General features: G+C 42.4%; 2 protein-coding genes across 3 annotated transcripts; one reads left to right on the top strand and one right to left on the bottom strand.

Moving 5' to 3' along the window:
* Positions 1 to 6224: 6224 nt before the first annotated feature.
* LOC144710589 (Tetratricopeptide repeat (TPR)-like superfamily protein) lies at positions 6225 to 8931 on the bottom strand. Its single transcript, XM_078584402.1, has one exon. It carries the CDS (start codon positions 8619 to 8621, stop codon positions 6402 to 6404), a length of 2220 nt encoding a protein of 739 aa, XP_078440528.1. The 5' UTR covers positions 8622 to 8931; the 3' UTR covers positions 6225 to 6401.
* Positions 8932 to 10902: 1971 nt separating this feature from the next.
* LOC144710219 (Splicing factor, CC1-like protein) lies at positions 10903 to 15561 on the top strand. Of its 2 annotated transcripts, XM_078583926.1 has the most exons (14): positions 11426 to 11503; positions 11598 to 11653; positions 11829 to 11910; positions 11980 to 12036; positions 12951 to 13006; positions 13089 to 13296; positions 13742 to 13828; positions 13902 to 13976; positions 14071 to 14148; positions 14243 to 14307; positions 14447 to 14591; positions 14693 to 14781; positions 14924 to 15038; positions 15182 to 15561. In XM_078583926.1, coding segments are annotated over exons 2-14 (1101 nt in total). In that variant the 5' UTR covers positions 11426 to 11503; positions 11598 to 11651; the 3' UTR covers positions 15224 to 15561. The 2 variants fall into 2 exon arrangements, with proteins under 2 accessions (XP_078440051.1, XP_078440052.1); XM_078583925.1 differs by lacking the exon at positions 11598 to 11653 and having other exon boundaries at positions 10903 to 11503.
* The last annotated feature ends 5260 nt before the right edge of the window (positions 15562 to 20821 follow it).

Below are 20821 nucleotides of genomic sequence, written 5' to 3'. Positions count from 1 at the left end.
TGTTTGATCACATGTAGTCATCAGATCACCGATCTGATTGTCTTCAAGAAGGCAGTGGCTGACCAGAGTGTCAGAGTGATCTTCTGAGGCACAATCATTAAATGGTCATCTTAATCTGATTGATCATAGAATATCAGACCAAGATCGAATCTCTATTCCCTACAAGGAATCATATTTGGCCAACATCTAATGAACAGTTCCATTATTATGAAAAAAAGGGTGATTCAAGGTTGCAGTAACTCTTGGCATTCCTGAGTGAAACTATATTTTGAATAACATTTAAACATTGATAATTGCTTCCGTTACCTCTGAGATGATTTTGCTTTGTAAACACGGCTCCTGCGGCGTCCCTGTGTCAGTCTTCACCCTCTTCCTTCATCTCTGGTGGTGACAATTGAGACAACAATTTGGAGTTTTAAAATAAGTATTTATTTTGATGCATTATTGGGGCTGTATGCTGATGTTTGACGCCCAAAAACCAATTTGCAGCGGAGGAAAGTGGACAAAACAAGCATGGATGACAAATTCTTTTTTTAAACAAATACATGGATGACAATCTTTGAGGATGACGACAAAGATTTTAATATTTTATGTTTTCATTCAAATGAGGTGCAAAAAATACCTTTCGCAAGTTGTAAGTAATGAGAGAGAGGATGGGAGAGGAGAGAGATAGAGAGAAAGATGCACAGAAGATTGGGCAGAAAAATGGATCATCTATTTACTTCACCAGTGCCCCCCTTTTTATACACTTTAAACAAGAGAGAGAACAGCCTTTCCAACAGTCATATTTTTGAAAAATATGTCCGTTGGAAAGGTTACATCCAGCTGTTTTTCGCAGCTGGATGTCCAACGGTCAGTTTCCTGACCGTTGGAGACTGGTCCTGATGTTAATCAGGCCCAGTAAATATTAGGTCCTTATTGGACCTAATATTTAGCCCTAATGGGCTCCCCACTATTGGGCCCTTAATGGGCCCTTAGTGGGCTCTTATTGGGCCTCTATTGGGCCCTCTCAGTCAGCTGCTCTCAGTTAGGTTTTCCATTATCCCCTAGGGTTATTCTATTACATATACATGGCCTCTGGCCCATAAGTTAGTACTGCATGATCTAACACCCCCCCGCAAGTTGGGTATAGATGTTGATCATGCCCAACTTGGACACCAACGTCTGGAATTGTGGGCCTGGGATGCCCTTCGTGAAGATGTCTGCTGTCTGATCCGAAGTAGGGACGTATTGTGGGATGATGTAGCCCTCGTTGATATTTTGTTTGATGTAGTGTCGTGCCACACGCGCGTGCTTCGTACGTTCATGTTGAACTGGGTTCTTGGCCATTGCGATGGCCGACTTGCTATCTGAATGTAGGATCATACCTTTGTCGTTATATAGGTGTAGGTCCTTCAAGATGCCTTGGAGCCACATTCCTTCGCAAACTCCCTTCTTCAAGGCTCGGAGTTCAGCTTCAGCACTCGAAAGGGAGACTTCCTTCTGCTTCTTACTGCGCCATGTGATGAGGTTTTCGCCAAGGAAGCTGCAATATCCCGATGTAGAGCGGCTGTCCTCAAATGAACCTGCATAATCAGATTCAGTATAGAGGGTGATCCTAGGCTCACCTCCTGTTCTAAAGAACAGTCCCTGTCCAATGGAACCCTTCAAGTATGCCAGAATTCGGTCAGCTGCGCTCTGATGAGATTCTCGAGGATTGTTCATGAACTGACTCAGAGAATTCACTGCAAATGCTATGTCTGGCCTTGTATGGTTGAGGTAGAGGAGCTTTCCTATGAGCTTCTGAAATGAGGTCTTGTCCACCGGTGCGTCCTTCTCATGTTGTTGTGCCTTTAATTTGACGTTAATGTCTATTGGGGTCGCAGCTGGCCTGCACTCCAGTTTCCCAGTTTCCTTTAACATATCCAGAATGTACTTGTGCTGAGAAAGCACAATCCCCGATCCCGAGTAGGCCACTTCAATACCTAGAAAATAGGTTAGGGGTCCAAGAGATTTAATATCAAACAATGATGAGAGGTATTTTTCCAAGTTCTGAATTTCACCATCATCATTTCCCGTTATTATAATGTCATCTACGTAGACTATCAATACTGAAATCTTACCTTCCTTACCGTGTTTTATGAATAGAGTGTGATCCCCCTCACTCTGAGAGTACCCAGCTGCTAGCATGGCTCTGGAAAACTTGCCGAACCAGGCTCTAGGAGACTGCTTAAGTCCATATAAGGACTTTCTGAGATGACACACATCTCTGGGATTTCCACTCACATGATACCCAGGAGGTTGAGCCATATATACCTCTTCTTCGAGCTCTCCATGTAGAAAGGCGTTCTTCACATCATATTGATGTAATTTCCATCGGAACATCGTCGCCAGCGCGATCAGGATTCTAACGGTGTTCAATTTCGCCACAGGTGCAAATGTTTCATTGTAGTCAATGCCGTATGACTGCGTATACCCTTGGGCTACCAGTCTTGCTTTATACCTTGCAATTATCCCATCTGAATTGTATTTGACTGTGAAGACCCATCTGCTTCCGACGACCTTTTTTCCGTTAGGGAGAGGTCCTATCTCCCAGGTACCATTCTTCTCGAGTGCTTCCATCTCCTCGTCCATTGCTTTCTTCCATTCAGGGAATGTTAGAGCTTCTCTGACGTTCTTAGGGATGGATACAGCCATCATGCCTGAACAATCTGATTGTATTCCGAGGAAATTCTGTCATAGGAGATATAGTTGCTTACTGGATACCGTTTAGTCTCTATACACTTTCGGGTCCCTTTACTGACAGCGATCGACCATCCACTGTTGCTCTTGTTTGCTTCTTCTGCTGGTAGCAATTCTTCTCTCGGGGCATCCGCGGACGTGTGGGCCTCCTCCTCGGTTTGGTCTGGCACTGTAGTATCCTCTGATTCCTGTTCACCATCCTCCGATTCAGAAGGTCTGCTGAGCACTTCACTGTCGACGTTCCTTTTATCAGATTCCACGTAGGCCCCTGATCGATCTTCCGTACCATGAAACATTCAGATCTCGTCGAATTTTACATCTACAATAGCGTATACCTTTCTTGACTCCGGATGGTAGCACTTATATCCTTTCTGCGTGGTGGAATAGCCCAAAAATACGCACTTCACCGCCCTGTGATCCAATTTTCCTGCACTGTGGACATGAACATATGCACTACAGCCAAACACCTTGGCTGGGAGGTTAGTTCTCAATGTTACATTAGGAAATTCAGAGGATAAGAGATCAATTGGGGCCTTGAGGCCCAGTGTCTTTGATGCTGTCCTATTGATGAGGTGTGTGGTTGTTGCCACTGCCTCTGTCCAATAGTGTTTGGGGCAATTTCCTTGAAATGAGAGTGCCCTGGCAGACGTCATAATGTGGCCAATCTTCCTCTCAGCAAGCCCATTCTGCTGAGGGGTATTGACACACGAGGACTGATGAACTATTCCCTTTTCTGCCATGTAAGTATTTACTTCTTCGCAGAAGTATTCCTTGGCATTATCGGACCTCAGGCACTTAATTCTTCTCCCAAACTGATTTTGAATCATTTCAGAAAACAGCAAGATGATAGATGGAACTTCTGCCTTTGATTTCAATAGATATACCCATGTATACCTAGTGAAGTCATCTACGAATAGGATGAACCATCTCTGGTGTGATAATCCAGATATGGAACAGGGGCCTCATACATCACTATGAATACATTCGAAGGCCGAGGAGGCCCTGTGATTCGTACTGAGGTATGGGGACCTCTTATGTTTGGCAAACTGACAACTTTCACAAATTAATTGTTCAAAAGTAATTCCCTTAAATAATTGGGGATGCAACTATTTCAAAATATGAAATGAGGGGTGTCCTAGTCTCCTATGGAGAAGGGTGACCCGCTCTTCACTCTGGGCAGCATAGACCACAGTCTGCCCCTCTTCTTCCCTTAGTTCATCTAACACGAGAAGTCCGCCTCTCCTCCTAACAGATGAAATCTTCTGCCGGTGTCCTTTACACAGAAAACAGCAGTCAGAATCTAAGGAAGCATACCGGTACTATCCACTAGCTGAATTAAAGACAGGAGGTTGGCCTTTAACTCAGTGCGTGGAGTACCCCCTTTAAGGTTTTCCTTTAATTAGGACGGTTCCTCTGCCTTCTACTTTTAAAACCCCACCATTGGCAGTAAAAACTTTGAGATTCGTTGTTTCAAGCTCGTAAGTTTGAAACAGTGATCTGTGGGGTGACATATGATCTGTCGCCCCAGAATCTAATACCCATGAAGCTAAGATTGGCTGAGTATTCTTAAAGGTGGTAAATGCAAGACTTTTACCTGACTGTGCGAGGGACGTCGAGCTGATCTTCTGCAGAATCTTGTTCACTTCGACTTGTATGATCTTCTGGATATCGCTCCCGGTTTCTTCCTTCTCGGTGGAAAGTGGTTGATCTCCTTCGCTGGCAACGTAGGCCTTCTTATGCTGACCTGGATTCCAGGTCCCCTTTTTGATCTGCTCCTCCTTCCATGCCAGTCTTCGGCAGTCCTGTTTGATGTGCCCGGGCTTTCTGCAATACCCACAGATGAGTTCTGAGGTATTGTCTTCCTTTGGAGGGGCCTTTGGTTGTTGGGGGGATGTCGTGGGCTTAGGTGGTGCCGGGGGCTGAGGCTCCTTTTTTGCTAAGTGGGCTGCTGCGGTGGGTTTGGAGGCTTCTCCTCCCTTGCTACCCAGCTTCTTCCTGCTCTCTGCACCTTGGAGCTCTGAGATCGCCTCTACTAACGTGGGAAATCTTTCCCGGTGCAGCAGCTGACCGGAGGGTCTCGTGCTCTGGATTGAGTCCCATCAAGAATTGCAAAGTTCTAAATTTAACCGCGAATGTAGGAGGAGAATTCTTATCACCTGTGGGCCAGAGGAGGTCTAATTCCCGCCAGATCGCCTTCAGCCTAGCGGAGTAGGTGGAGATCGTCAGATTTCCTTGCCTCGGCGTCGCTCTTGCTCGCGGAGGTCGTGGGACCCGGAAATCGCTGTGCATTTCTGCGCACAATTTGTTAACCTCTAACCAGAGGTCTCGGACTGTCGACCAGAAGATAATCGTCGCCCTTCGTCTTCCATGTTCTTCAACATCCAATTCATGATGGCGCTTCTTGAGACTCCCATATTTTCACCCGGCTCCGTCTTGTGGCGGGCTTCCTCTGTCAGATGTCTCCCAAGGTATGCTGCCTTGAGAGCCCTCTGAGTCATGGTGATCCACTTTTGGCCGTTGAGGCCGTTGTACTTCATATCCAGGTCGGGTAAGACAGGCCTACCCTGGACTGGTGCAGTGAATGGCATGGTTGGTGCTGAAACTGGAGCCGAAGCAAGGGCTGGAGTAGAGGAGACTGCTCAAGCAGCAACGGTCGGGGCAGCCACGGGAGTGTAGGTAGCTAGGGAAGCCAATTCCTCTGTCTCCCTTTCAGCCTTTGCGGCCATTCGGGTTCTGGATTTTCCCATAGTGTTTAGGGAATATCTTGCTGCAATACCTTGCTGAGATAGTCTCAGAACTTAGGCTTCAGCAGGTCTTCAAAAAGGTCTTCAAACAGGGCTTCAATCAAGGCTCCAAGCAACTTCAATCAGAGGCTTCAATAGGGCTGCAACAGGGCTGCAGCAGGACTTCAAACAATCTTCAATTGGTGGTTTCAACAGATCTGCAACAGGGCTGCAGCAGGGCTTCAAGGCTTAGGTCGAGCCTTGCTCTGATACCATGTAAGTAATGAGAGAGAGGATGGGAGAGGAGAGAGATAGAGAGAAAGATGCACAGAAGATTGGGCAGAAAAATGGATCATCTATTTACTTCACCAGTGCCCCCCCTTTTATACACTTTAAACAAGAGAGAGAACAGCCTTTCCAACGATCATATTTTTGAAAAATATGTCCGTTGGAAAGGTTACATCCAGCTGTTTTTCGCAGCTGGATGTCCAACGGTCAGTTTCCTGACCGTTGGAGACTGGTCCTGATGTTAATCAGGCCCAGTAAATATTAGGTCCTTATTGGACCTAATATTTAGCCCTAATGGGCTCCCCACTATTGGGCCCTTAATGGGCCCTTAGTGGGCTCTTATTGGGCCTCTATTGGGCCCTCTCAGTCAGCTGCTCTCAGTTAGGTTTTCCATTATCCCCTAGGGTTATTCTATTACATATACATGGCCTCTGGCCCATAAGTTAGTACTGCATGATCTAACACAAGTAATCATAGATAAGAGTGAATATATGATTCTTTCAAAAGATAGGTATGTTTAAAACCAACTTGGAAAACATTAGGTCTGGCTCTAGATCTCTCAAAACTGAAAGTCTTCCCAAAGATAGGTATATTTCAGACCAACATGGAAAATTTTAGACCTGGTTCTATATCTTTTTCTCCTTAGAAAATGGTCAAAGAATTGGTTTTCTATCCAACTAATTCTGAAAAAAGATTCAAATCTTCCACTGAGTCACTCCTCTCATTATAATCATCAGGTTCTGCAAGTGAAGCAAAGAGGCCCCCCAAAGAATGCGCGCAATCTTTGTCCTCTTTCATGTGTCTTGCCAGCCTCTTTATCTCTGCATGTATTTCCTCCACATCTGTGTGCTGATCATCCCCCACAACAAAGACATGGACTTTATTCTTAAACTCCATCCAACTGCACCCTGGCTCCTTGTTCACCCCGAGCAGCCTCATTCTATTCCTGACGCGCTCCATCTCTTTCCATCTACCTGATGAAGCATAAATATTGGCCAAGAGAACATAAGCCGACGAATCCTTCGATCCCACCTCCATCAACTTCTCCCCTGCATGAGCTCCAATTTCATAATTCCTGTGATTTCTACAAGCCCCAAGGAGAATCCTCCACAAGCTCTCCCCATGGCTAACCGGCACAGACTCTATCAACTCCTTTGCCTGTACAAGTTTCCCAGACCGACTGAGAGTGTCAACCATGCAAGCATAGTGCTCCACCATGGGGCTTAACCCATGGTCAACCTGCATTGATCTGAGGTAACCCCACCCTCTCTCAACCAAACCCATGTGGCTGCAAGCGGAAAGAACATTGACAAAAGTGACATAGTCTGGCTCTCCCCCTTCTGCAAGCATGGCTTCAAAGAGCTCCAAGGCGGCGCCACCAAGCCCGTTTTGAGAGAACCCCGATATAACCGAGTTCCACGCCACCACGTCTCTCCTGGGCATCATCCTGAAGATCCTATAGCAGTCTCCAATTTCCCCACACTTGGCGTAGAACGTCACCAAGCTGCTTCCAATGGGAATCTCTAAGCCAAACCCAGATTTCATAATTCGCGCTTGGATCTGCCTTCCCAATTCCAGAGATGGGAGTGAGGAGCAGACCCGAAGGATGCTGACCATGGTAAGATCATTGGGTTTGACTCCTGCCAGCTGCATTGTCTTGTAAAGGCTGAGGGCCTCTTCAATTTCATCATTCTGGGCATACCCTCCGATCATGGCGGTCCAAAGCACAACATCAGGCTCCAGCATTTGATCAAATCCTCGCCGAGCATCGCGGAGATCGCCGCTCTTCGCGTACATGTCAACAAGTGAGCTCTGTGTATAGATCTGAGACTCAAGCCCAAGCTTTAGGAGATAAGCATGAACTTGCTTTCCTGCTGATAAGGCGGCCATGTCGCTGCACGCGTTGAGGCAACCGACGAAGGTGAACTCACTTGGCTGATACCCAGAAGAATGCATCTTGGAGAACAGGTTCAGGGCCTCACCCGGGTTACCATTCTGGGTGTGGCCAGTGATCATGGCTGACCAAGAGATAGAATTCAGCTGCTGCTCAGAGGGCGACTCGAAGAGCTGGACCGCGTCTTGCATCCGCCCACACTTGGTGTACATGGTCATAAGAGAATTCCTCACGGAGACGAAGGGGAAGAGCCCGCTCTTGATGGCCAAGGCATGTACCTGCCTGCCCGGCTCGCCGCAGACGAACTCGGCGTGAGCCACAGCGCTAAGTACACTGGTCATCACAAACTCATTGGGCCGGCAATCGTCTTCCTCGAGCATCAATCTGAACAAGGCAAACGCCTCCTCTCCGGATTTCTCTGCCGCGAAGCCCGAGAGCATGGCGGCCCAGGAAACGGAATTCCTTTCAGGCATTCTGTCGAACACCTTCCGGGCGTCGGCCAGGAGACCCAGCTTGCAGTACATGTTAACAAGGGAGCTCCACACAAAGACATCTCCAGAACCCATCATCTTCAAAGCGAGAGAGTGGGCTTCCACTCCCACAGACGGATCAAAAACCCGGGCAGCAGCGGTGAAGATCCCGGCGAAGGTGAAGGAATTGGGGACTTCGCTGCCCTGGTTCCTCATCCTTTTGAAAATCTCCACGGCGGAGGCGGCAGAGGCGGGTCCTCCTTGCTTAGCTAGGCCATTGATGAGGCAATTCCAGGAGGCCGAGTCGGTCTCCGCCATCTCCTCCAGACAATGCAAGGCGTCTTTGAAGATCCGGCACTTGGTGTACAGTCCAATGAGGCCATTCCCGACAAATCGACCGGCGGAAGCGCCGTTTTTGATAGCGCAAGCATGGAGAGATCTTCCGGCTAGAGCATCTTCCTTCTCCGCGCAACGTTGCAGGAACTTGGCGAGGAACGGGCGCCATCCGGCCGAGCCGCTGACCATTGCCTCGCCGATAGGCTCGAGGTTGAAGAAGGCATCCTCCTCACCTTCTTCCTCCAACCTTCAAGAGAAGGACTGCATCGACAGCTTCTCCAATGGCGGAAAACGGGAAAAGGGCCTGGTATTTATATTTTTGAAATTGAATGAATTGGTCTGATATGGGAGACGGGGTAAGCATTAATATCCCAATTTTCATTGAAATAATAACTAATGATGACTGTGTAATTCCAAAGACGTTAATATGGAAACAGTCCGTCTCCTCGATCGAGGACAAGAGTATTGTATGTAAGCACCTTTGTGTATATTTGGCCCTAGATTCAATGATTATCAAGTCTTCAGTTAAGTCTCTGTCAGGATAAGCTACATACTCTACTTTACTATCTAGTACGATGATACAAGTAAAGATGCGCAAAAGTACTGAAAGAAATAAAGCGACTCATAAGAGGGGCGGAACGAGTGCACCTGATTGTTAAGTTTTCGTCAGGATAAGCTATACACTCAACTTTCCTATCGAGTCCGATGACACACGTAAACACGCGAGGACGTACTGAAAGAAATAAAACGACTTATGAGAGGGGTGGAACGAGTGCACCTGATGGTAAGTTTCCGTCAGGATAAACTACACGCTCAACTTTCCTATCTAGTCCGACGACACAAGTAAACACACGAGGAAGTGTTGAATGAAACAAAGTGACTTATCAGAGGGCCGGAACGAGTGCACCTGATGATTAAGTGTCCATCAGGATAAGATATACACTCAACTTTCCTATCTAGTACAACGACACAAGTAAGCACGCGAGGCAATAATGAAAGAAATAAAGCGACTTATGAGAGGGGTGGTATAAGTGCACTTGATGGTTGGGGGTCAAGTTGACCTTTGACCATTGACCCATCTGAGTTCACTATTGGTGAATTTGGATTTGCCGTTGGCCATCAATATTGTTGACTTTTGACAATGTTGACTATTGATAGTGATGGCTATGTTGACGTGTTCACGGGCTTGACCGCGTAGACCGGGTAGGCAGTGTTGATTTGTGTTGACCATGTTGACCAGGTTTCCTGGGTTGACTTTGTTGACCTCTGGGTGATCTTTGACTGGTGGTCGCAGTGAAGAGGTGAGCGATGCAGCGTGAGGTCGTGGGATCATGTGTGGCATGTCGGTTACGTCAGGGTTAATCGTTGGCAATTGTGGACGCCATCATGGGGTAGCATCTGTGCTTATTTGTTGCAGCATTATCTCCACTAATTTGAGGTCCCATTTGTTTCGGTCTTGTCCAAGGCTGGTCGGCTTTGACCCAATGGCTAGATCCAGACCAACTGATTGGTCCACCCTGTAGTGCGCGAGCTGACAGTTCGAATTTGGTCTAGTCTGACTGGTATCTGATACGAAATGGCGAACCTTACTCACTCGCCAGTACCTACTCAACAGCCACCCTTTGTCGAGAAAACTAGTTCGTTCGTGCACGAAGGAGAAGTAGGCCACCATCAATGCAAGTGTCAAGTGTCGACATAAAAACACCATGACGTAGACAACACCAATGTAGGTCATCAGTCAGTTCTTTTTATGTGAATTTGTGTGAATTGTTCGTTCTGTTCAGTTTTCCGAACAGAACAAAAATGAATTCGAACAGACCCGTGTGCGGTTCTTTTGTTCGCCTTGTGCGAATTTTGTTCTAGTTTTGTGCGAACGTGCGAACGTGCGGATGTGCGAATTTTGTTCATTTTAAAAAAATGATCAGAACAAAGAACAAGGCCCAGTGCGGCTTTTTTGTGCGAATTTTTTGGTCTGTTTTAAACGAACAGAACAGAACAACCATGTCTACTCAGTACCCGCCTCTCTCGCTCTATGCGATACGCCACTCACGAGGTCTATCAGGGACGAGGGCACTCAAGGCGATGACTGCCTCGTGCTCCCCATTGTCAGTCCTACCTTGTCAAGTGTCGACATAACAACACCAGTGTAGGTCGTCACTCAGTACCCGCCTCCCTTGCTCTACGCAATACGCCACTCACAGGGTCTATCACAGACGACGGCACTCAAGTCAATGACTAATTGACTACCTAATCCTTCATTACTGCGTAGTTTCCAGTTGTGTAAATGACGGAACGGAAGGCTTCTTCCGTTAAGTTTCCCGTTCCAAGATCAGGACGGAACGGAGGTAATCGAACGAAGAAGTATACCGACGGTGCAGATTGCGCCACGTGACCATCGCGACTAAAATGGACGGCTAGGATGGACCGACGGGCAACGGTAATAGCGCCGGCTTCGTCTTCAACGAAGGTTTCGGTAAAATAGCAGGCCGCGGGGAAGGGGCTAGGGTTTGGGGAAGGGGGAGAGGAGGAGATCGAAATCCCTTCCTCCGTTCTTCCGAAATCGCGATGGATTTCGACGAGTACGATTATCTGGAGAAGGCGGTGGAGAATCTCGAGCCGCAGAAGGAGATTCCGCCATCCAATGGAGTTCGATCGGACAAGGGACGAAGTTCGAAGCACCGATCGGAGGAAGAAGAAGCAGACGCCAGGCGCCCGTCTAGTCGCTCCAAGGGAGACGAAGATCGAACCCGGGACAAGGGTTCTTCCCGCCATCGATCTTCTCCCGAACCCGCCAACGAACGCCCTGCCAAGGACCGGCACAGAGAGAGGAGCGGGCGGGCGAGGGAAGCGGAGAAGAGCCGCGGAAGAGAGATGGAGAAGGGGAGGGAGAGAGTGCGGGAGCGGAATAGAGAGCCGGAGTGGGAGAGAGATCGGGAGAGGGAAACCTCGCGGCGCGCCAGAAGCCAGCCTGAACGGCAGAGGGATGAAGAACGAGATAGAGTTAGAGAGAGAGATGCTAGAGTGAGAGATAAGATGCCCAAGGAGATGAGAGACAGAGAACCGGGGGTCAGGTAATTGATTATCGACTCTGTTCTTCACTTGGGTTCTTCTCCGTTTTCATTTCGGTTGATTTTGTTTTGTAACACCCATCTGTTCTAGTTTCAGTTTCTCCTCGCGGGAATCAATGCTGTTCATGCTCTCTCCCGTGATATCTGTTTAATGTAAAACTATGAGATGTTTTTGGTTCTTGTGGCAGTTTAATCTGAGTTTTCCCGTCAGTTTTTTTTTTTGGTAATCTTTTTGGGATTTCTTCTTTTCTTTCTGTAATCAGAATCAAAAGCGTAAGTTCCTACCCTGCGTATTACGTTGCTCTGACAAGATTTTGCTCTTGTGTAGGCGGCAAAAGGACAAGAAAGAAGATGGTACAGAGCCTGAAGTGGATCCGGAGAGGGACCAGAGAACTGTTTTTGCTTACCAGGTTTAGTTCGATGTTTCAATTTTAACAGCTTTTGGTCGTTTTTACAATTTCTTTGGATTGTGTTCGCAGATTCACCTTAGAGCAGACGAAAGAGATGTTTATGAATTTTTCTCCAGGGCCGGGAAGGTGAGCTTGGCAGTTTTTTTTCTTGAATTTTACTTCTTTTTGTCTCGCCAGGTTGTGTACGTGTTAACTTTATACTCCCATTCTATGTTTTTTTTGGCGCCTTAATCGTGGTTCAATTTTTGCATAAAATTGTGGAATAAAGAATAATATGTTTTCCTTACATTTTCATTAGCATGGTTCGAATGAAGACCTATTTATTTCAACCCTTTGCGGACTGCCATTTTGAACGGTGTAGTGATGTCATCGAAGCTAAACATAAGCTTGCTTTGACGAAAAATTAAGCTCATTTCGGCAAATTTGTCTTATCTGTTTAGACCCATTCCGTTTCTTTTCTTCTGCTCAAGTAGGCTTTTCTGTTTCTGCCATATATAGGCCTAATGTCCCCCTTTCCCTGCTCACTTTGTAGGTGCTGCTGCTGTTTGGCAAAATTTCAGCTTTGAATAGAGGTTGATAACCAGTCGATATTCTTTTTATATCACTGGGGATCCTTAGGAGTCAAATCAATCCTTAGATTCAATTTATAAGACAATTTTCTCGTCAGTTCATATATGATTAGTCCCATTCTCCAATTATATCTATTTGCTTGTACGTGTATAAATTTCCGGCCAAGATATATGGATATTTTCTCTATCCAAATTCTATGAAACTGCCTTCGGTTTTTTTATTATGCATACCAGCCTTTGATTGCCTTTTCGTCCTCCTGGCAGGATGTGATAAATTGGGCGAATTGGAATTTCATTGTAGGAAATTTAATGTTGCACCTAAAATTTGACAGGCAATCCTATAGGTCCTCTCTCATGTGCTTAAATAGGTCTTGAGTTTCTATATGAGGGAACTACATTTTTGTAAGTCAAAGCCTTCGATAAAAGTGTACTACATTTGCTCTATATTTTCACTTTGTTTGCTACTTTTAGGTGAGGGATGTGCGCCTCATCATGGATCGCAACTCAAGACGCTCTAAGGGGGTTGGGTATTACATCTTCAACATCTATACTTTCATTATAGTTTTCATTATGTAGAGAGCTATAATTGATTACATTGTCATTTCTCAGGTATATCGAATTCTATGACGCCTTGTCAGTTCCCATGGCGATTGCGTTGAGCGGCCAGCTGCTCATGGGTCAGCCCGTTATGGTCAAACCCTCCGAGGCTGAGAAGAATCTTGTTCAGTCAACGGCAGCAGCAGCTGCCTCCGGTGGAGGACGCAAATTATATGTTGGTAATCTTCACCTAAGTATGACTGAAGAACAGCTTCGTCAGGTGAGAATTTTTGTCACAAGATAGAATCGAAATAACTCTTTCAAATCTCATTTTTACAAGAATGGGCCCTACCCCTTTTATAGGGTCTGGGAAATCACGAATGTACAGGATAGTTCTAGAATTAGAACTTTCTAGATAATTAGAGGGGATTAAGCTAATGGGCTTAAGTCGTACTGGCCCACTATAGATTAAAATAGGAGAGAGAGGAGACCATTTATATATTATGGTCTCTTTACAATATTAAAATAAGAATTAGAGAGAGAGAGGAAGAAAACTCCTTCGGCTGACAATTTTTACCACTGCTCATTGATTATCGTAGCTCATTATTCATAGCTAACTATTAAAATTTGTAGACCTTTGCGTCCATGATGATGACAATGACGAAGTCATTATATTTAAGTTAATAATTTTTTTGTGGATGGTTTCTTCATTTATGGGTGTGCAGGTGTTTGAACCCTTCGGTCAGGTAGAGTTGGTACAGTTGCCTCTCGACCCAGAGACGCAACGATGCAAGGGGTATGGTTTTATACAGGTGGGTATATTTTTGAATTACTTAAATGTTTTTTGTTCAGACATGGATTGACTCTAACTTTGTCGTGCTGCAGTTTGCTCGTCTTGAAGATGCAAAGGCCGCGCAGAACCTAAACGGGCAGCTGGAAATCGCTGGGAGAGTCATCAAAGTAAAATTTGTGACTTTTATATCAATCGGAAGTATTTAATTTTTCCAGTTAAGCCGATGGTTTTTAAGTTAATTATTATCTTTTTGGTGTTAAGGTTTCTGCTGTTACTGATCAACCGGGTGCACAAGAAGCCGGGACCAATGCTGGCGATTTTGATGATGATGGAGAGTTGGTTTGTCCTTCATCCTTCATTATTTATTTATATTTGATGTTAATCCCTCTTAAATAAATATCAATTTAAATTTGTCTTTACCAAAATGTTGAAGGCTCTCAACGCGTCCTCTCGGGCACTCCTTATGCAGAAGCTGGACCGTAGTGGCATGGCAACAAGGTTCTCTTTCCCCTATTCCTTTACCTTGTTCTAGCTAATTTCATTTTTTAGAATTATTTTTAAATATATTTCTTTTACCTTCTATTCTTGCCCATTTCATTTGTTAGAATTATTATTAATTTGGTTTCTTTGTCTTCAGTGTTGGTACCTCAGTGATCCCACAGGGCACTAGTGCGCCTGTTATTGGCGCCACTGCTGTCGCCTCAGCAGCTCAACAAGCTGACCCCATTGGTGCCCCCAGTGAATGTCTGCTGCTAAGAAACATGTTTGACCCCAGCCTCGAGGTCTGTGTCACTAGAATTCTAGAATTTTAGCCAATCCGAATTCATTTGTATTTTATATTTTTTGGGTCATTAAATATCTTTTGTTTTCCTTTTTGGGACAGACGGAACCAGATTTTGACTTAGACATCAAGGAGGACGTTCAAGAAGAATGCTCAAAGTTTGGAGCCTTGAAGCATATCTTTGTGGACAAGTCAGTTAAACCCATCTCCTTTTGTTATCAAATATGAAATACATTTGAGTTTCTGGATCCAATTAGCATTATACTTCGATTTATTTCGGATAATCACCAGTCATTAACTTGTGGATGATCCTTATCCAATTGTTATCTGCAGGAACACTGCCGGACTTGTCTATTTGCGGTTTGAGACTGCCTTGGCGGCGGTCTCTGCTCAGCGCGCTCTCCACGGCCGGTGGTTTGCTGGAAAGATGATCACAGCCAGTTTCATGGTGACCTCATAATCTCCATTAAAAATTTTTGATTTACGTCAATATTTCTGAATTATTATCCACATGCTGATCAACTTGTGCATTTTGCCTCAGATTCACCAATTTTCTAATCGATTGCGTTTTGTTCTTCAAAATGTCTGCAGCTTCCGCATGCCTACTTGGCAAAATTCCCGGATAGTGGGTAGAGAGAGTGGCTTGGTTGATTCTTGGTGGGCTTGCAGGGTTAGAGAGATGGGCTGAAGTCAGTGGCTGCCTTTTATCTATCTCTATCTACTTTCCTCTCTCTCTATCTCTATCTCTCTCTCCTCTCACTTTATCTCTCTTCTCTCCCTCAACTTCCTCCTAGATGAGATATTGTACCTGGCCCTGACTATGGTTGTTCTTTGGGGTTCTGGCCTAGGAATGGAGATGGTGTTCATTATCCTCCAAGAGAAAACCCATCAGGTAGCAAGATTGTGTGATATGGAAAATTAGGACGTTTTGTGAGATTTGAGTACAGTTTATATTTCTGCTTTTTATCCAATGCCAATTTTCATCGGCATGAAATTCCAAATTTATATCAATGGTTACCTGAGATTGTGGATGTATTCCATTGAGATGTCTAATGCAGTAGGGAGTTTTTTTTATACTGGAATGTAGGCTTAATGAAGATTGTAGGCACCGCTAAGATGTACAATAAGTCATGATATTGGAAAGTATTCAAGTTTAGGTTCTATTACTTGAATTATTCAATTAACCGATGCTCAACCAAAGGATTATTTCTAGTGTAATATCATGACTTATTAAAATATAGAAAGAAATCATGTGAAATGAATACTACAAGCACTGGTATTGGAGGGCAGCAGGTGACAGATGTTAGTCTGACGAGGAGTTTGTCACGTCTCATGTCTCATCACTCATCCCATAATTTTATAAAATCCCGTCTGTCTCCCTCTATGGTGTCCACATCACATGGTACAAAAGGAAATATCAACAAATAAATATTTTGATTGTTTATTTCAACATTCTCATCTCTCCCTTCCTCTCTCTCTCTGCCTCTCTCTCTCAGACTCCATCTCTCTGTCCATCTCCCTCTCTCTCTTTCTCTGACTCCCTCTCTATCTGTCTCCCTCTCTCTCGTATTCGCTTTCTGTATGTCTCTATCTCTCTTGGCTCCCTTTTCTCAGTCTGTCTCCCTCTCTCTCGGATTCCATCTCTCTGTCTGTCTCCCTCTCTCTCAGCCTCCCTCTCTTTGTCCATCTCACTCTCCCTCTCTGACCCCTCTACGTCTACATCTCTCTCTCAGACTCCCTCTCTCTCACTCTCTCTCTCTCTCTCTCTCTATCTCCTCTCTCTTCTTCCCTCTCTCTCTCTGTGTGTCTCTCTATGTCCCTCTCTCTCTCTCCCTTTCTCTCTTTCGGTGTCTCCCTTTTATTATAAATATGACTCAATTTATCATCCCTTTTTTCATTTTCCCCTTCTTTCATCATTTAAAATTCCATCACCATCATCATCCGAGGCAGTCATCCCGTCATGTCAATGGTGTGAAACCCCTTCGTCACTGTTACATCACCCATCAAGGGTATTTGTCATGTCATTTATCACTGTCAAGGGGCTAAAAAAGGTCATCTGTCACAGATCCATCACTGTGACGAATGATATGACAGATGATGTTTGCCATTCACCGTGAGGAATGGTATCATTGTTATTGTAAAGATACATACTATTGGATTGGACAGTACATGGATTAAATTCTGTTTAAACATGAATTTGAGGACAAGAAGACAAAGTATCTCTATTTTTCTAGTTAAACACTCATCAATCTAACTTAATTGATCGATGAAATGACAAGGTGAACTCTCATAAGGAAATAGTCAACATTGAATAATTACTTGACATGATATTTACAAATAATTTCTTTTTATAGATTTAAAAAAGTTCTTTCGTGACTTGATATTTACAAAAGTCCTGCCTAGAAGAGCTATTAGGTACACTAACCTGTTTCTAAAGTGAAATATTGTGATAGGCTTTTACAAAAAAGAAATAAGTTGATACATTGATGTAATGCTACTTTGGCCAAATAACATTAAATTTAATTCAGGACAGTCAAATAATAAATGAAAACCAAAAACTATATGTAAAAGCATAAATGAAAAAGCATTGGGGGTCACAACAAGGAAAGGGTGAGTGAAATCTATATTATATCCCTTAGTTCCGTATCTTAGATTTTGATATTCATATATCTATTTTTAAACTTACTGATACAAAGTTTTAGATATTCAAACTGAGTTGATATAGAGTTTTTGGGGTAAGTGTTATATGTCTGAATTTCTGTCTTGATATAAGTTTGGAGAAAATAGGAAGATTAGTGTGCCAATATGAAAATCTATATGTGTGATAGAGGGAGATGAAATATAAAAAACATTAGCTGGATTGAGGTAAATATTTTGAAACAAAATGTTGAAGCAATTAGAACTGATTGGCTGGAAGAAAATTTTAAGATCAGCTCATTTAGATTAGATCTACTAATATTTATATCATATTAAGTCTTGAATCAAGGATTCCAATATAATAGAAGATAGCTGAAGGAAGATGATTTGGTGTAATCTTTAGCCAAGGCAGTTGAGTATTTGAGAGGTCTTATCTCAATATTTCTGAATGCATAAGTGCTTATTTGGATGACTGATTAGGGTTTGATAGATAACCATACTCTTAAGTTTTCCAAGGAGAGTCAAGTAGATGATGAATTGTACAAACATGATAACAATGACAGAAAGGTTCCATTTGAGAGTAGATCTACTCAGTTGTATACTTTCAAGCACTAATTTATAAGTTGATATAGTTAACTAATAAGGTTATATAATAAATGTTATTAAGCCTAATTAAAGTTTTTTACTAGACTGATACACTGCCTTGAGGGTCACACAAAAGTAGTCTTTGGATGCCAAAGATATGCTTAATGACAAACTTATGTTAAGTATAAATATTATAATGCCCTAAACAGAATTCACCAAGGCTAGAATTTTTTAGGTGCCCAACCTTCGTCTGTTTCCTCCTCTTGGCTCCGCTTGGCTCACGATGTAATAAGAACAGAGAAACAATGATAGTAGATCCATAATATCAATCATAAATATGGAGGATATTTGACATGACCCATATAATGTTGTCATGTCTTTAGGCGGGAGACATGAATAGCTTACTTAACACTGATCCAACACGTGAAAGGTGATATAATCATTATGTTTCATAGTGACATTATGATTATGTTTCACCACAATCACGGCCCCAAGAACCCAACAAAGTGCAATTATAAGTAATCTATAATGAAATCATACTACGGCCAGTATGAATCTTTCATAATTAATTGAATATTTGATACTAACATAAAGATATCAAGATATAATAGGATTACCGACTAATGATCAATTTATGAAGGTAGTTGATTTCCTAACAAATCTTGTGGAGACACTAAGGAGAGATATTGAGTGCTCATTGAGTTGATCTGTATGAATCCATGCATGGTTCTATACTTATCAACTAGGTTCATTAATGACATGATTTAAGTGTTCCTTATATCATATACACAAAGTACATCTTACAGATGGGAAATTGTGTTTTATCTATAAATTACGAGTCCCTAATCACAAGATTCTGACACATGAAATACTAAATGATAATGATGTGAGACATTAGTTTAAATATCATCTAAAAACTATAAAGCACATGTCTAGATAATCTTTTGTGTCAATTCAATTAATATTGTGATTATATTTTTGTATGTTTATTTACAGTTTTAAGATGAACACACTTGATTAATTGAGTCTACTGGATTTATGACTATGTAAAAGATGATTTATGGAAAATTTTAAGGAAATGACAGGCTAGACTTTTTCAAGCCCATCAGAGATGGTCCACAGAAGGGGTTCAAGACATGGTCTCTTGTGCCTCCTTATTTCTCCAGGACTTCTTATTTTGAAAAAGCATTCAACTAACTTCTTTACAAATCCCAATAATGTGGATCTGAAACAAATGTTGGCCCCACAAAATCCTGGAATTAAACTAAAAGTAAGGGGTATTTATATTTTTCTGTTTAAAATTCCTCTTACTCATAGTATTTAATTAAGTCTATTAAAAGTATGGTTTCTGCTTAATTTTTCTATTTAATTTTAGGCTAACACATACATTACTCAGAATTTTTAATTAAAATAACAAAATCTTGAATTATTTTATTCTTGCCACTATTTATATAGTCTACTTCTTTATGAGACTACCCTGTACTCTTCTAGAGTCAAGCAGAGTTTTCTCTCATATTCTTGAATTTTTATCTGGAATAAAAATGTATTTAAATAAAATCAATAGTTTTGAATGCAAATGAGAGAAAAAAGAATCCTAAGTCATGGTCTTGACCAGAAATAAATTTACCATAAACCAGAAATAAGATTTAATTTCTTATGATTTATGCAATAACATCTATAAATTTCCTTACAAGCACAAACTCAAGGTTAAATCCATAGGAACAAAATATTGAATAAGTGAGTTTAAGTTTATTTTCTATTTTTAGGATTTTATTGAAGAAAATACTCAAATTTACTGAAATAAAACTAGTGAAACTTAATTCAAAATAATTATGGAAAGTTAAGAACATTAATCCTATTTAATCTAATTTATCAAGATTGAAAAATATATATTTATGAATTTACTGTGAGAAATAATAAATGTGTAACTAAATTACATTATTCAGTGCTTCAAGAGCACCAAGTGGCAGGGACTTGAGGTGCGGACATGCCATGTTCGCTAGTGGAGTGAGGTACTTTTATTTCTGCTGACGATAAAGAGGAAGGTGGAGACATACCAACAAGCACTGTAGTTGGTGTGATTGCATGATGGTGAAACCTATGTTATCTACAACAATGATAATCTATGAAAAGACGAGGACTTGAGTGTGAAAATATCACACTGCATTACACTCATCATCATGTGCCCACTGGCTAATGATAAATCATTTTCATTAACCTATGTTTTTTCTTCACAAGTCTTGATCAGAATGTCACTTCTTGAATCATTTGCTCTTGGACTTCAAGAACTGACCCATACGAGATTTTGAATGAAATCATTATGTTAATAGTAATGAGGGAAATTCAAATTATCTTTTAAAAAATTATGGGGGTCTTATGATAAATATACAACCATGGATGGACAGAGGAGGTAAAGGCATTACTACCCTTAAAATTTCAGCTCAAAACTCCTTCATTATATATCTCAATTTGAAATTAAAGAAATCATATTTTCAATAAGGCTCATCCTTATTGAAAATATGATATGATGTTGCGCTGACACATGCACTCAACTTTTCCAAAAAGCACCAATCATTGGCATGATTTTTTTAAGCATTAAACATTACACCAAATAAGATATCACCTCGTGCACCTTGGAAAAGAAAACAGAGAAAAGAACAATGATGCAGTCATTATACCTTTTTATCTATTGCTTGCTCATTTTCTTAGTTAAAAAGAAATAATAAAGTATTTCGTTGAATGAGCCATTGTAATCATTGGATACCAATGACTAGCAGATGCCGATCAATAACTATAGCTAATGATTGGCCAACACCAATCATTCCATCCAATCTAAACGAAACGGATAGTGACACATGGCAAATAAGATTAAGGAAAATTAAAAATGACTTTTAAACACCTGAAAGTATTTATATAAGTACAGAAAATTATATATTCAATGAAATATCAAAAATCATAAATCGTTGTAAACATTGATGTGGGTTTGGCCAGTCCTTGCATAACACAGAA

This window comes from Wolffia australiana, chromosome 12, assembly GCF_029677425.1.
Source record: "Wolffia australiana isolate 7733 chromosome 12, ASM2967742v1".
NCBI classification, from domain to species: domain Eukaryota; kingdom Viridiplantae; phylum Streptophyta; class Magnoliopsida; order Alismatales; family Araceae; genus Wolffia; species Wolffia australiana.
This window is presented reverse-complemented; position numbering and strand designations above follow the sequence as displayed.